The 15,174-nt window shown below is 46.0% G+C and overlaps 1 protein-coding gene across 2 annotated transcripts in view; it reads right to left on the bottom strand.

Annotated features, from left to right (window-relative positions):
- Nucleotides 1–13,862, bottom strand: part of CXADR (CXADR Ig-like cell adhesion molecule) — a 39,136-nt gene extending 25,274 nt beyond the window's left edge. The window contains exon 1 of one of the 2 annotated variants that reach the window (XM_069946007.1): nucleotides 13,657–13,862. In XM_069946007.1, the coding sequence (XP_069802108.1) occupies nucleotides 13,657–13,717 (61 nt within the window). In that variant the 5' untranslated portion in view covers nucleotides 13,718–13,862. The remainder of the gene's footprint in view (nucleotides 1–13,656) is intronic. The other variant, XM_069946008.1, reaches the window with a different exon arrangement.
- Between the last annotated feature and the right edge of the window lie 1,312 nt (nucleotides 13,863–15,174).

The raw sequence follows: 15,174 nt of genomic DNA, 5'->3' as shown, positions 1-15,174 counted from the left end.
GTAGGTGATGTAATATGGGCTTGTTACACCAGGAGCCATGATCTCCGCGCCTTCCTAGGAGTCATGTTTGGCCGCTCTCTAGGTTCCTAAGCAACAAGTAGAAGGCCGAGCGCGCTCCAGGATTACAGCTAATCTGTACAATGGTGCGGAAGACACTGGGCACTGTATATACAGACGGGGAAAACATAACAAAGCTTCTACAATCTGTGGCAGCTTTGTCCTCAGAGATGATACCCTGTATGTCCTCCCTGCAGGATGCACCTGGGCTACACACCAGGAATAAACTGGAAACCAGTCTATCAGGTAGAGCGAACCACAGTTCATACTGGAAACATTACTGTGCTGAGAAGGCGCTGGGGTCTGTGCCCTTATATCTGCTATCCTGAAGAAGAGGGCAGACAGTGTGGCTTAAAGGGGGTTTCTTAAAATGCTCAACAATAAGCATAATTGAAGTAAAAGGTGTCGCCCAGATTTTTTGGGATGCTGAAACACATTCTTGTCGCCAAAGTGAGACAAAAGCTGCATTGGGATCTCTTGGGCGGTTTTTCCTAATCTCCATTTTCTGATTATAACTTTTCGTATTTAATTTTTACATAGTTTTTTGTCCATTATTATGGGGGCAGTCATGCTGCTTTAAGAGCCTTTTGAGATATGCTTTACAGCAAACCCCATGGACATAAGCAACAATGCACAGGAGCTAACATGAATGGGAAAGGGAGGACGAGGCCGAGCTGGAGGACGAGGCCGAGCTGGAGGACGAGGCAGAGCTGGAGGACGAGGCAGAGCTGGAGGACGAGGCAGAGCTGGAGGCTTCATGTACTGCCTTTTTTTTTTTTTTCTTTTAAACTGCTGTTGTAAAGTGATGTTGTACAGATCACTTTACAGCAGTTTCCTTCCGACAAAGTCTTAGCTTAGTTTTAGGCCTAGCTAGAAAGTAAAATGGAAAATTAAAAAAATAAATAAAAATAATAATTAAGAAAAACACTTGAGACAAAAACTTTTTGTTGACACATTTCCTCAACTGTTAGAGAATGTTAGGTATATAAGTAATGTGAGCTCCGGGCTACAAGCAGTGTAAATGTACAGAATGTAAGACTTCTAGTTGTGCATAGAATGTAAGCCTTGTAAGTTCTGCTGCCATGAGAGGCCGTCAGAGAACGAATTCAGCGCAGATATAATAATATATATATATATATATATATATATATATATATATATATATATATATATATATATATATATATATATATATATATATATATATATATATATATATATATATATATGAGCACCTGGAAATCTGACCCTGCACTGTAAGCAAATCACCATAGATGTGACCTGTACTGTGTCAGGGGGTTCCACCATGGAGCTGAAGGGCACTGGCAGGTTATAAGTCTGAAGAACTGCAATGATCTGAGCTCACGGCTCATTTATCTGGTACATACCTGTAGAGGGGGAGAAGATCAATACTGGATGGCTATTGGTCACATGACACTTAGATTGCAGAGCTGCATGTAATGTTAGTGAATGGTGATGTAATCCATTTAAGATGTAAGAACAGCAAGGTATGCACTGGTGTACACAGCAGCATAGGTGATATGTCATAAGGCTGCTTAGGGGGTGGCTGGAGTGTCCTATGGATGTGGTATAGTCTCCATACAATTACACTGTGGGCAGCCTGTCTCTCTGGCTACAGATCACAAGGATGCAGATGAAGCATGTCGTTCCCCATATCATATCTAGCAGACTGGATTCCCACAGCTCCAGATTAAATGGTCACCAATGGAACCAGGGATTATAACACAGCTAATATGGTAAGTGTTTAGACTCATGAGACGCAGGCTATTTTACTCCCAGTGCCCTGTTATCCAGTGAGGAGATGTGCCCCATAATGCACTGTGACTGCAGGGATAGCTGAAGAGGAGGATAGACGCTGCAGGTGTGGAGAATTATCGCTCAGCCATGCAATGTAAATGACATACAAATCCACCCATCTACACACAGTATAGCTACATACAGTACATGCATGCGTCTATACACTGATCGGTATGCACCACTGTGTCTTGGAGATAGAGGGGATTTCTGCCGATTCTGTTAGGATTCTCATATGCTATGTGAACATATTCCAGGTGCAAAGAAATCAATATAATCTTGGATTATTTGTGGATATCATTTGAAGCACAGAAAGAATCCACAGGTGCTAAGTCAGGAGGATTTGAATATATTATAATATATATATTATACACACGCACACAGAAATACACACAGTACATATTCAGTAACTACAAGACACTGTGCAGACTGTGTAAGTAAATGTCCTGTACAGAGAAAAAGCTGACTGGTTGGGCCTGTCAGGCATGTCGTATTTCGCTGCTCAATCCAATTATTTTCCCTACAGATAATCCTCTCCCCCTGAAAACACATGAACGGTCAGCCAAGCTGGGCGTGCATGTGTACGGACAAATGGAGACAAAGACATCAGCAGAATTGTTTGTCTAACCACTATTGAAGGTGTAAGACCACCTTTAAAAGGCCCCCCTACACTTTATACTTTTGTCAGCCGATCCACTAAGGTGAACGACCAATGACAGAGCATATCCGTGCATATAGGGGTCACTTGTGATCACCACCTGGATCCTTTGTTCTGGGAGGGATTTACCCCATAGAGAACAAAGGAGCACTTCGCTGTGCTGAACGTCCTGTGTATGGGGAGAGAGGGCACCGGATGGGAGTTATTGAAGGTATATGGGGACCTTAACAGCAAAGTTGGCCAAGCCCCCGACTTCAACAGGAACGGCAACTATTTGTTGTGTATAGGGTTGTGCCAATAATCTGAATTTCAGCCCGTCTCTTTTGTTTTCCAGAGAGATAAGCCTATGGAGGGAGGTGTACCTGATCAGAGATTTATAGCCTCCTTAAATGGGTTATCCAGTGCTACAAAAACATGGCCACTTTCCTTCAGAGACAACACGACTCTTGTCTCCAGCTTGGGTGGGGGTTTTGCTGCTCAGTTCAAATGAAGTGAATGGAGCTTAAAAGGGTTATCCAGCGCTACAAAAACATGGCCACTTTTCCCCCTCTCTCGTCTCCAGGTTGGGTGGGGTTTCAAACTCCGTTCCATTGAAGTGCAAACCACACCTGAACTAGAGACAAGAGAGGGGAAAAATTGGCCATGTTTTTGTAGCACTGGATAACCCCTTTAATTGCGAACCGCACCTGAACTGGAGACAAGAGTCATGTTGTCTCCGAAAGAAAGTGGCCATGTTTTTTGTAGCACTGGATAACCCCTTTAATCCTCACATTTCCCACAAATAAAAGCTCAGAAAAACAGGAGAACTTAAGCGACAGGAGAACAGGCCTGAGTACATGTGGCCCCTCTATAACATGAGCAGGAAGCACACGGGGCGGCTCCTCTTCCGGGATGGGTTCCCATCAGAGCTGATGATGAACATTTCCCCCGTACAGTACAGGTGACACCTAACCTTATGTGCAGATACATAACCCAGCTATAAAACCCATCACTCAAGCTAAAGTCACGCTGCTATTTTTTTTTTTTTTATCTCCAAATCCGGACAAAACCTTTCTATATGGGGTCAATGGCAACAGTAAGCCAGAGTGTTTTTTTACTGACGGACTGAGGCCATCATCCATGTATTACTTGCTCTGGATTTTAGCAGGCTGATGTTACTTGCACGGTTATTCAGTAATGTATGGAGTCAGTCCTATAGGGAGGTCACGGTTGTGGGCTTGCAGGGGGCAGAGCGCATCAATCTTTTACCTACAAGGGAAGCGCTCATTATTTGCAGCAATCATGTGTTACAAGGCAGGAAGCGGCAAGAGTCGGAGCATGAAATTGCAGCGAGCTCCTCAGATGACTGGGATCTAATCACCGCTGTTGTTCCAGCAAACTATACCAAATCAGCAGCACCCGGGCCGCTCGCCTCAGCGCATGGCTGATAAAAGGGGCCACCAGGACAATGCTGTGACTAACACATCCACAATGGTGGAAATGTAGAAGAGGCAAAGCATGTCCATAGCACCCAAGCAGCCAGAGATGTTAGATGCCAAAAGTCTCTGGCATCAAGTTTGTAAAGGTTGTCGGAAACCATACATACCGATCCAGGCTTAGAAAAACATGGCTGTTTCCTTCCAGAAATAGCACTGTTCTTGTCTCCAGTATGGGTTTGCAGCTCAGATCCACTGAACTAACGTGTAATACCCCACTCAACCTGAGGACAGGGGTGGTGTGGTTTTTGCAGGAAAGGAGCTGTATATTTTTTTTAATCCTGGATAACTCCTTTAAAAGCCTTATTACACCAAACAATTATCGGCTGGAGCAGCTAATACCCGTCTGGTGTAATAGAAGTCCACGATCAGCGACAAGCACAATGTCGGTTGATTGCGGTTTTTTAAACATGTTGAAAAATCAGGATCAGTGCAGTGTCTGCTATGTGTCGATCCATGAACAGCAGCAGCAGACCACCACTAACTTCAATGGGTGGCCCTGACGATCTAAGGGTCATCCAAGCAGCCCCTCCCGCTGTCTGTGTAATAGCACAGCATTGCTAATAATGTAAGTCATGAGCATCCAACCTGCGACCCTCCAGCTGTTGCAAAACTACAATTCCCATCGTACCTGTACAGCCAAAGCCAAACTTTTGATGGGTGATGGGAACTGTAGTTCTGTAACAGCTGGAGGCCCGAAGGTTCCCGATCCCTGACGTGAGTGAACGGCCACTTGTGTGAAAAAGCTTCAAGGCCTCTGACAGATAGCGATTCCATGTGCTGCTATGGGACAATACATTCTGCATTCTACTTACAGGAGAGGAAAGTTCAACAACACGGCTATCACCATGCAATCCAAGAAGTCAGGGAAACATGGAGGTACAGAATAGGTCTACAATGGGCTCTGTGCATGATATCTAGATGACAGACTAGCAATTTCAAGGAATCCACCATAATTTATTAAAAAAATAAAGTTTCTTTCTTTATTCTATTAACTAGAAAAAGGCTGTGACAGTAACCACAATGGGGAGATATGAGCCACGAACCCAACCAGCAAAACACACACAGGGCTGGATAGATGCCTGGAGCCAGGTAGCCAACACGTCTAGACACTGGCTCATAGGATTTTAGGCTGTTTTTGTTGATGTGACTACTTATTGCCTGATCTCCTGAGGTTACCAGGATGCTGCCCATCCAATGACTAAACAACAGCCAGCACCCAGGGATCAGGGATAAACCCTCCCGTCTATGACCTGGACAAAGGCCTCTCTGTATGGTGACACCATAGTAGAAAGTCTCCATAGATACCTATTGTGTAAGGTCTCGCATTGAATGGGCTGCTTACTGTGTGATGGTTTCACTGTCCGCAGCCATAAAATAGGAGAGCCCCTGAGTGTCTGTATTCATCTGCAGGATGTGCTATAAAGGCTCATTTGCATCTCAAGATGCTGGAAGTTTCCTACAAGTCGTCCACATTCTTGGCAGGTACAATCAAAGCGGGATGAGGAGATATGAATTTCCAGACAGAGCATTTATTTTCCCCCCGGCCCAGATAAGAGGCCTGAGCTGTGGTCTGTCAGCACATAACACCCAGCCGGAGAATGAAAATCAACAGATGCCCACTCAGTGAAGATAAGCTCTGGAGGACAAAGGGCGCCCGCTCGCAGCCAGCTCCACAGAGGGAGGAGGGAGCGCAGGCTCCACACAAACTATTTCACAATACAAACAAGATGTGAGACAATAAATCACACGCTCAGGAACAGCTCCAATGGACGCACCGCCCTGTGCGCTACCCGCACATCACTCCCATATTGTCGCACCATTTTAGGTTCACCCTGCTTTTTGCTGTTTGATTAACGTATCCATTTTATGGGGGGGGGAGAATGAAGTAAAAACGGATGCTGTTTGCCATCTATTAGGATCTGTTTTCCATTGACACTTGTTAAAACAAAAAAATGTGGTTCACGGTTTTCTGTACATTAAACATTTAAAAACATATCCAGTGGACAGAAAAAAAGCAGTGTGAACCCAGCCTTACTACTCAAAATACACCTTAAAAAAAAAAAAATGCTAACCCAAATCCAGCATCCCATGACTGGTACGTTCATAGTTCCCACAACTCCATTTGCTAAATCCCAAATTGTTGTGATGACTATACGTACACAAATAGAGAAAGAGTAGGAGATGGGAGTCATGTGACATCACAACGGACAGCCTGCCACCCACTGCCTTAATGTGTAGTCACATGTAATGGATTTGCTGTTAAAAATATCTACACCAAAAGTGCTTATAGGGGCTGGCCGCTGGATTTTTTTTAAACAGATGAATAATTAAAGGGGGTATCCAGAATAAGAAAAACACCACCCTTATACTCCATGTGTGCGCAGTAGTGCAGCCCAGTTCCATTAAAGGAATGAATCTAACCTGCTTATATCCCCCCGGCACGCACAGGGTGCTAAAGATGAAGGTATGGGGCAGATTTATCCTTGATCCTCTGTGCCGTTCCTGTGCTGTTTAAAGTGAAATCCTCTGCCCAGTAAGGGCGGGTTCACACTACGGAATTCTCGCGGACAATGTCCGCGGAATTCCGTCAGCCTTTCCGCCGGCTCCATAGACACCATTCTATGGGCCGGCGTATTCCGCTATACGCTGAAAGAAGTGTCATGTCAATTCTTTTAGCGGATCGCGGAATACGCCGGCCCATAGAATGGTGTCTATGGAGGCGGCGGAAAAGCGCGAGGCCGTGCGGGCGGACAGCTGACGGAATTCCGCGGACATTGTCCGCGAGAATTCCGTAGTGTGAACCCGCCCTAAGGCAGTTTTGAGCACTGGGTGTGGGGTTACCGCACCCTAAGCACCGATTCAGCCCACCCAACCCATTCATAATCTTTAGAAGGGGTGGCCGGCCGGGGAGAATCAGCGCTTGAGGGAGCCATAGACCCAGCGCTCCTAATGGCCTTAACAGGCAGAGGATTTCACAACAAGCAGCACAGGAATTGTGCAGAGGATGAAGGTAAGACACCTACTTTCATCCTCAGCACCTGGGGAGATATCAGCAGGTTAGATTCGGCTAACCTGCTGATAGTTCCCCTTTAAAGTGAAAGAAGCCAAAGTGTAATACTACATACAACCTGAGTACAGGTGTAGCACTGTTCCTGGTAGAAAGTAGTCATGTTTTACTAATGATGGGTAACCCCTTTAAAGTTGGTGGCATAAGGTTACACTGTTAGAGCACCAAAAAAAAAAATTGCCTTTAATAGTCTCTATCGAACCAGATGCAGTAATATCATGCTGACACACATGGCTGCACTGGTCATATCATGGCTGGGGGTGTACAGAACCTGGAGGCACGCAGGAGCAGCAAAAGGATTTCCCAATTGAATGTGGGAAAAAGCAAGAAATTTGGCTACTCGGTGACAGAGATTGCACCATAATCTGCTGTGGTTTTGCCCTGCATAAACAGGGAATTAAAAAAAAAACAAAACAAAAAAAAAACTTTTTTTGCTATGTGTGAATACAACCTATTGGGGAAAAATTGTTCTCATTGCCTATTGGGAGACCCTTCATTCTTCTTCAATAACACGGTCCTACTATGTTACCATTGAGCTCATTGTGAAGAGTATACGAGAGGTGAGGACTATGCTACACACCAAGCCCATTTTTTGAATGTAAGCTGAGAAACAAGACACCAGCACATAAACAAGGTGTAAGAGAACCGGTTATTATATACCTGCTGTAAGACATGTATACTCCAGCCACCGCCAGCAGCAACAACCCCCAACTGGGTACTATATATAGTAGTCCCAGAATAGGGACATCATACAAAATACACACATACAGGGACCCTTCCGGCAGCGGCTTATCTCCACAAGAACACAGGACTGGGCTAGTGCAGATCTTGTTCATGGTGACATCAGCTTCAAGTAGGAAACAAGTAGTGACCTTTGAGGATTTGTTGCCTTACAAGTTTTTCCCCTTTAAGTGAAACTCCAATAGTACACAAAGGTTAATGTTCTACAACCTTTATTGAGATCAATACAAATGGCACGGCTCCATGTTGTGTGCAACACGTTGTAGTCAGGGCCAAGGGAGCAATGAGTCACAGATCTCATGGGACGTCACCAGTATCTCTAGAGAAACGGGGATGGCTGACGCCTGGTCACATAAGGAAACTTATATCCAAAACTCCGCTCAGGGTGGAGAACGGTCATCGCTTCTGTAGAGAGGGGAAACTTTGTACAGGAGCACTACTCCTGCAGAAAGGCCTGAGCTTCACTGGAACTACGGTTATCCATATAACGTTTCTGAAGACCAGTGCTAACCAACCTAGGGCTTTCCAGACGTTGCAAAACTACAACTCCGCAGGCTCAGAAAACAAAGCTAAAAGGTCGATAGCGGAAAACAAATAACCAATAACCTGCTCTTCCTAATGACTGTATCTCAGCGACAACGAGAGCCAGGAACAATTAGATGTGTATGAGGAAGAGGAGGGTAAACAGCAGCCGCCGAGCTGGATAAATAATTCACTGTGCCAGCTGGGAGGATCCACGCCGGGCAACAAACACTGCACAGCCACATACATAGATACACAAAAACGTCATAAACATTCTAACATCATCTAGAAACACATACACAGGAAACAAACACTAATTGTATATTATATATATACATACACATACACAAACACACACATAGAATCATACATACATCAAATATACATGTAGCCCTTGGGGTTTGGTCCTGTGACATTGGGGTTGCCGGGTCAGTCTATGACCTCCCTTCTCTGCTTGCGCTCGCTTTGCGGGGTTAGCGATCACTGACCGTCACTGTGTTGGTTTAGTGTAGGGACTCATGTGAACCAGGAGACCTGCACGTGGTACATGGGGCAATATGGTTTGATCAAATTATATACCAACATCCTGGCATTGGTTTTTAAATGTAGCCAAGAGGCATTAGTGTCAGCCATAGGTGTGAGGTGCAGCGCTCCTGTACATGTCTGTACATAGTAAACATACATGCACACATTGGGGGAGATTTATCAAACATGGTGTACAAGTGAAACTGGCTCAGTTGCCCCTAGCAACCAATCAGATTCCACCTTTCATTTTCCAGAGTCTGCGAGGAATGAAAGGTGGAATCTGATTGGTTGCTAGGGGCAACTGAGCCAGTTTCACTTTACACCATGTTTGATAAATCTCCCCCCATTGTGTACAGATATGATCATATACACACACACACACACACACACATTATAAACATATACAGTATTGTACATACACAAGGTAAACATGCAGTAAACACACATACGGTACACAAACACACAGTAAACAATATATAAACAAAAATAGTAAACACAGATGATATCTTATACACACACACAAACATATAGTACACCTACATAGACACAATAAGCATACATATACACTCACCGGCCACTTTATTAGATACACCTGTCCAACTGCACGTTACCACTTAATTTCTAATCAGCCAATCACATGGCGGCAACTCAGTGCATTTAGGCATGTAGACATGGTCAAGACAATCTCCTGCAGTTCAAACCGAGCATCACTATGGGGAAGAAAGGTGATTTGAGTGCCTTTGAACGTGGCATGGTTGTTGGTGCCAGAAGGGCTGGTCTGAGTATTTCAGAAACTGCTGATCTACTGGGATTTTCACGCACAACCATCTCTAGGGTTTACAGAGAATGGTCCGAAAAAGAAAAAACATCCAGTGAGCGGCAGTTCTGTGGGCGGAAATGCCTTGTTGATGCCAGAGGTCAGAGGAGAATGGGCAGACTGGTTCGAGCTGATAGAAAGGCAACAGTGACTCAAATAGCCAACCGTTACAACCAAGGTAGGCAGAAGAGCATCTCTGAACGCACAGTACGTCCAACTTTGAGGCAGATGGGCTACAGCAGCAGAAGACCACACCGGGTGCCACTCCTTTCAGCTAAGAACAGGAAACTGAGGTTACAATTTGCACAAGCTCATCGAAATTGGACAGTAGAAGATTGGAATAACGTTGCCTGGTCTGATGAGTCTCGATTTCTGCTGCGACATTCGGATGGTAGGGTCAGAATTTGGCAACAACAAGATGAAAGCATGGATCCATCCTGCCTTGTATCAACAGTTCAGGCTGGTGGTGGTGGTGTCATGGTGTGGGGAATATTTTCTTGGCACTCTTTGGGCCCCTTGGTACCAATTGAGCATCGTTGCAACGCCACAGCCTACCTGAGTATTGTTGCTGACCATGTCCATCCCTTTATGACCACAATGTACCCAACATCTGATGGCTACTTTCAGCAGGATAATGCGCCATGTCATAAAGCTAGAATCATCTCAGACTGGTTTCTTGAACATGACAATGAGTTCACTGTACTCCAATGGCCTCCACAGTCACCAGATCTCAATCCAATAGAGCATCTTTGGGATGTGGTGGAACGGGAGATTCGCATCATGGATGTGCAGCCGACAAATCTGCGGCAACTGTGTGATGTCATCATGTCAATATGGACCAAAATCTCTGAGGAAGCTTCCAGCACCTTGTTGTATCTATGCCACGAAGAATTGAGGAAGTTCTGAAGGCAAAAGGGGGTCCAACCCGTTACTAGCATGGTGTACCTAATAAAGTGGCCGGTGAGTGTATAGTAAACATACCTCCAAGCATAGTACACACAACATACATATAGTAACCACACACCGCACTCTCCTACACGTTCCGAGATGACATAACCTGTCAGGGATTTGTAAGTCCGACAAACGTCCTCTTCTGTCAGGTTCTTAAAATCCTGTCCCCCCTCCCCTTGGATACAGTACGTGTCTTCCCTCACTGCCTGTAAGAAAAGGGGCAGCAGAAGGCGTCTGCCATTACAGCTCCTACATGGGCTGTCACCCAGCTTTCCTGGAGCCCTGGATGGAACACAGTGATAGCTGAGGTGTAATAAACAGTGAGATAGGTAAACATAATCTTACCCAGACCTTCTACAAGACAACGTCACCTTAGGGTTGGTCCGCAGGCTTTGTAGAAGCAGCACTTCTGATATTTAAAGGGGTATTCCCCGTACACACAGGATATCTTGTAGGACCTGCACTTGTATTAAGACCCCCAAACATGTCTGTGGGCACAGAGGACCACTCTCCATTCACTTCTATGGGAGTTCCATAGAGCGGTGCAGCTCCAAGGATATGTGTCTAAGAGTGGAACAGCCCTTTAAGCCTACAGCTCCATAAAAGTGCTGCTGATGAGATGGCTACATGGCAGTGCCCGGGTATACGCCATACAATGCTTACATACATTTGTATACATGGCAGTGCCCGGGTATACGCCATACAATGCTTACATACATTTGTATACATGGCAGTGCCCGGGTATACGCCATACAATGCTTACATACATTTGTATACATGGCAGTGCCCGGGTATACGCCATACAATGCTTACATACATTTGTATACATGGCAGTGCCCGGGTATACGCCATACAATGCTTACATACATTTGTATACATGGCATTGCCCGGGTATACGCCATACAATGCTTACATACATTTGTATACATGGCAGTGCCCGGGTATACGCCATACAATGCTTACATACATTTGTATACATGGCAGTGCCCGGGTATACGCCATACAATGCTTACATACATTTGTATACATGGCAGTGCCCGGGTATACGCCATACAATGCTTACATACATTTGTATACATGGCAGTGCCCGGGTATACGCCATACAATGCTTACATACATTTGTATACATGGCAGTGCCCGGGTATACGCCATACAATGCTTACATACATTTGTATCTATGTGGTTACAATAAGATGAATCGCTGATATTTTATCACCCAATAAATGTTTCATTAGTGGAGCTGGCAGACACCAGGACTCCCTCAGGCTGCCCCCCTCCCCTCATGTTAAGACCCCTCTTATTTATTGTTTAATAGGATCAGGTCACCATCCCCCCAGTGTAACACCCCCCCCCCCCAGTGATGGGAAGGCGATAGAGAAGAAAGCACATGGACACTGGAGGGGGAGGGGGGGGGGGGTCGCTGGTAACTTTCAGCTAAGAAAATAAACGGGACCATGGGGCACGGGGGCCATAGCGGACCACTATCAGGGACCAGGACCATGGGGCACTGGGGGCCATAGCGGACCACTATCAGGGACCAGGACCATGGGGCACGGGGGCCATAGCGGACCACTATCAGGGACCAGGACCATGGGGCACGGGGGCCATAGCGGACCACTATCAGGGACCAGGACCATGGGGCACGGGGGCCATAGCGGACCACTATCAGGGACCAGGACCATGGGGCACGGGGGCCATAGCGGACCACTATCAGGGACCAGGACCATGGGGCACGGGGGCCATAGCGGACCACTATCAGGGACCAAGACCATGGGGCACGGGGGCCATAGCGGACCACTATCAGGGACCAAGACCATGGGGCACGGGGGCCATAGCGGACCACTATCAGGGACCAGGACCATGTAGACCACACCTGTGTTACCTTTGGTATAGGAAGATGTGTGGTTGTGGTGCAGCTACCAGCCTATGGCAACAGGTGGGCACTACATGACGCCATCCCATAACAGCTGAAGCCACCAGGGAAAACTTATCTATGTGACCTATCAGAGCAGGCTGCAGATTTTACAAAATTACAACTCCCATCGTGCCCCGTCAGCCAATGCTATGATGGGAGTTGTAGTTTTACCCGCTGGAAAGCCACAGATTAGAGGAAGACTGTATTGCAGTATATAGCGCACCATGCAGAGAGCAGCCCTGGCACATCATATACCACAGCTCCTGCACCGGCAATAAGGCATCTCCTCCTCCTCCCCCCCCCCCCAGAGTAGTTGTAGTTTCTAGGCCATGTACCCCAAATATTCACATGAGAGTGACCCCCAAACTACAATCCTACACCAAGCAGCCTCTAAGTAGAGTCAGGAAACTACAACTCCCAGCATGCCCCAACCACCTGTAGCTGAGAGCGGTTGGAAAACTACAACTCTCTAGAAGTTGTACAACTACAACTCCCACCATGCCCAGAGGACCTAGACCAATTGAAAGATTACATCTCCCCTTGTGCCTTGACAGCCTGGGATTCACTAACAGTTGGAGAACTACAACTCCCAGCATGCCACCAAAGCATGTAGCCCCCCCAGCAGCTAGGAGACTACAACCCACAGCATGCCCTGAAAACCTGTAGCTCTCCTGGCAATGGAAAACTACAACTCCCAGCAAGCTCACCAATGTGTAACTATACAGAAGCTGGAAAACTACAACTCCCAGCATGCCCTGGCCAGTAGCTCTCTACCATTGGAAAACTACATCACTCAGTATTGTCCTGAATACGTAAAGCGCCCAACAGTCGGAAAACTACAACTCCCAGCGTGCTCCGACAAGATGTAACATGAGGAGAGACCCCACTGCTTGGAGGGAAGCTCTGCGACAATTGTTCCAGCATCCGTACAGCGCACTGTGGGGCAGACAGGACCGCGGCGGAGCCTCTCCGGTCCCGGGACGGGACATTTTAAGAAAGAAAATAAAAGCCGCAAGCGATAATCAGTTTGAAAAGCTTTTAGAGTAGTGGGTACATGTCGCACCATCAGGGAGAGGAGGGAGCGGAGCCGTTACTCCTGTGGGTACTTACCGCAGCTCAGGATAAGGAGCAAGAACCGCACAAGTGAAGAGCCCCGCAGCAGCAGCGCCATCCCCGCAGTAATATCCGCAGTAGTATATGGAGTATATATAGCAGCAGGTACACCGCACAGCCGCCCCGCGCACCGCCGTCTCCTCCGCTCACTCCGTGCTGCCTCCCGGCTCTGCCCAGCCAGCAGCAGGTGAACGGTGACGTCACTTCCGGCCGGACACTCCCAGCCCCCCCACACTACTACGGGGTGTGATGATTGACAGGAGAAACGGCAGCACCTGTCACGTGACCAGCGCGTCTACAGTACACCTGTCCGCGCTGAACTACGAATCCCAGCATCGCTCTCTGCTGTCCTGGAGAAGAGAGAGGACATCACCTGGGCAGAAGCAGCACAAGATGTGACATCAGGGGAAGAAGACAACAGGTGTCCTGCCGCAGGGTGTCCCGGCTGGGTCTTCAGGGCACACAGAGAGTCAGAGACGAGTCCTGACCGGCAAGGAATGCTGGGAGATGTAGTTCACGGACTTATCCAGAGTTACCTGTCCCTAATTGTTACAAGTAATGGTGTGTTTACACAGACAGATTTATCTGACAGATTTTGTAAGCCAAAGCCAGAAATGAATTAGAAAAGAGTCTATGAACTGATCCCTGTTTATAGTCTGTCCCTGGCTTTGGCTTCAAAAATCTGTCAGATAAATCTGTCTGTGTAAACACACCCTAACACACATATATATATATATATATATATATATATATATATATATATATATATATATATATATATTTATTATTACTAAATAGAAGAAGATGGATGACCAATACACAGACTCTCTTCTTACTTCACACACAGCAGATTCCTGGAAGACATTGCTCCAAGTCTCACATTCATATGGGAATCCATAGACCTGCTGCAGAAACCATCCCATTCATAGAGGAAGGAGACTCGATTTCAGTGGCAAAAATGTCAGCAAAGGGCAAATACTATGAGGTCACATGACTAATACTATGTTACTATACTATACTATGACATCATTAATACTATGACACCACTATCACTATGACACCACTAATACTATGACATCATTAATACTATGTGACGTCACTAATACTATGACACCACTATCACTATGACATCATTAATACTATGACATCACTATTACGATGATGTCACTAATACAATGACGTCACTAATACTATGACATCACTAATACGATGACGTCACTAATACGATGACATCACTAATACGATGACGTCACTAATACTATGACATCACTAATACTATGATGCCACTAATACGATGACATCACTAATACTATGACATCACTAATACAATGACATCATTAATGCTATGACATCACTAATACTATGAAATATCTAATATGACATCTCTAATAGACTGTAGCCAGCACAGAGCACCACATAGCGTCGTGCACAGTGCACCAGCGTCGTCTCTGCATTGGAATTGGATTTCTTGTTCATGCAGCGTAAAAAAAAGGAGTCAGAAAAGTAGATGTTTAT

Source organism: Dendropsophus ebraccatus, chromosome 11, assembly GCF_027789765.1.
Source record: "Dendropsophus ebraccatus isolate aDenEbr1 chromosome 11, aDenEbr1.pat, whole genome shotgun sequence".
Taxonomy (NCBI): domain Eukaryota; kingdom Metazoa; phylum Chordata; class Amphibia; order Anura; family Hylidae; genus Dendropsophus; species Dendropsophus ebraccatus.
This window is presented reverse-complemented; position numbering and strand designations above follow the sequence as displayed.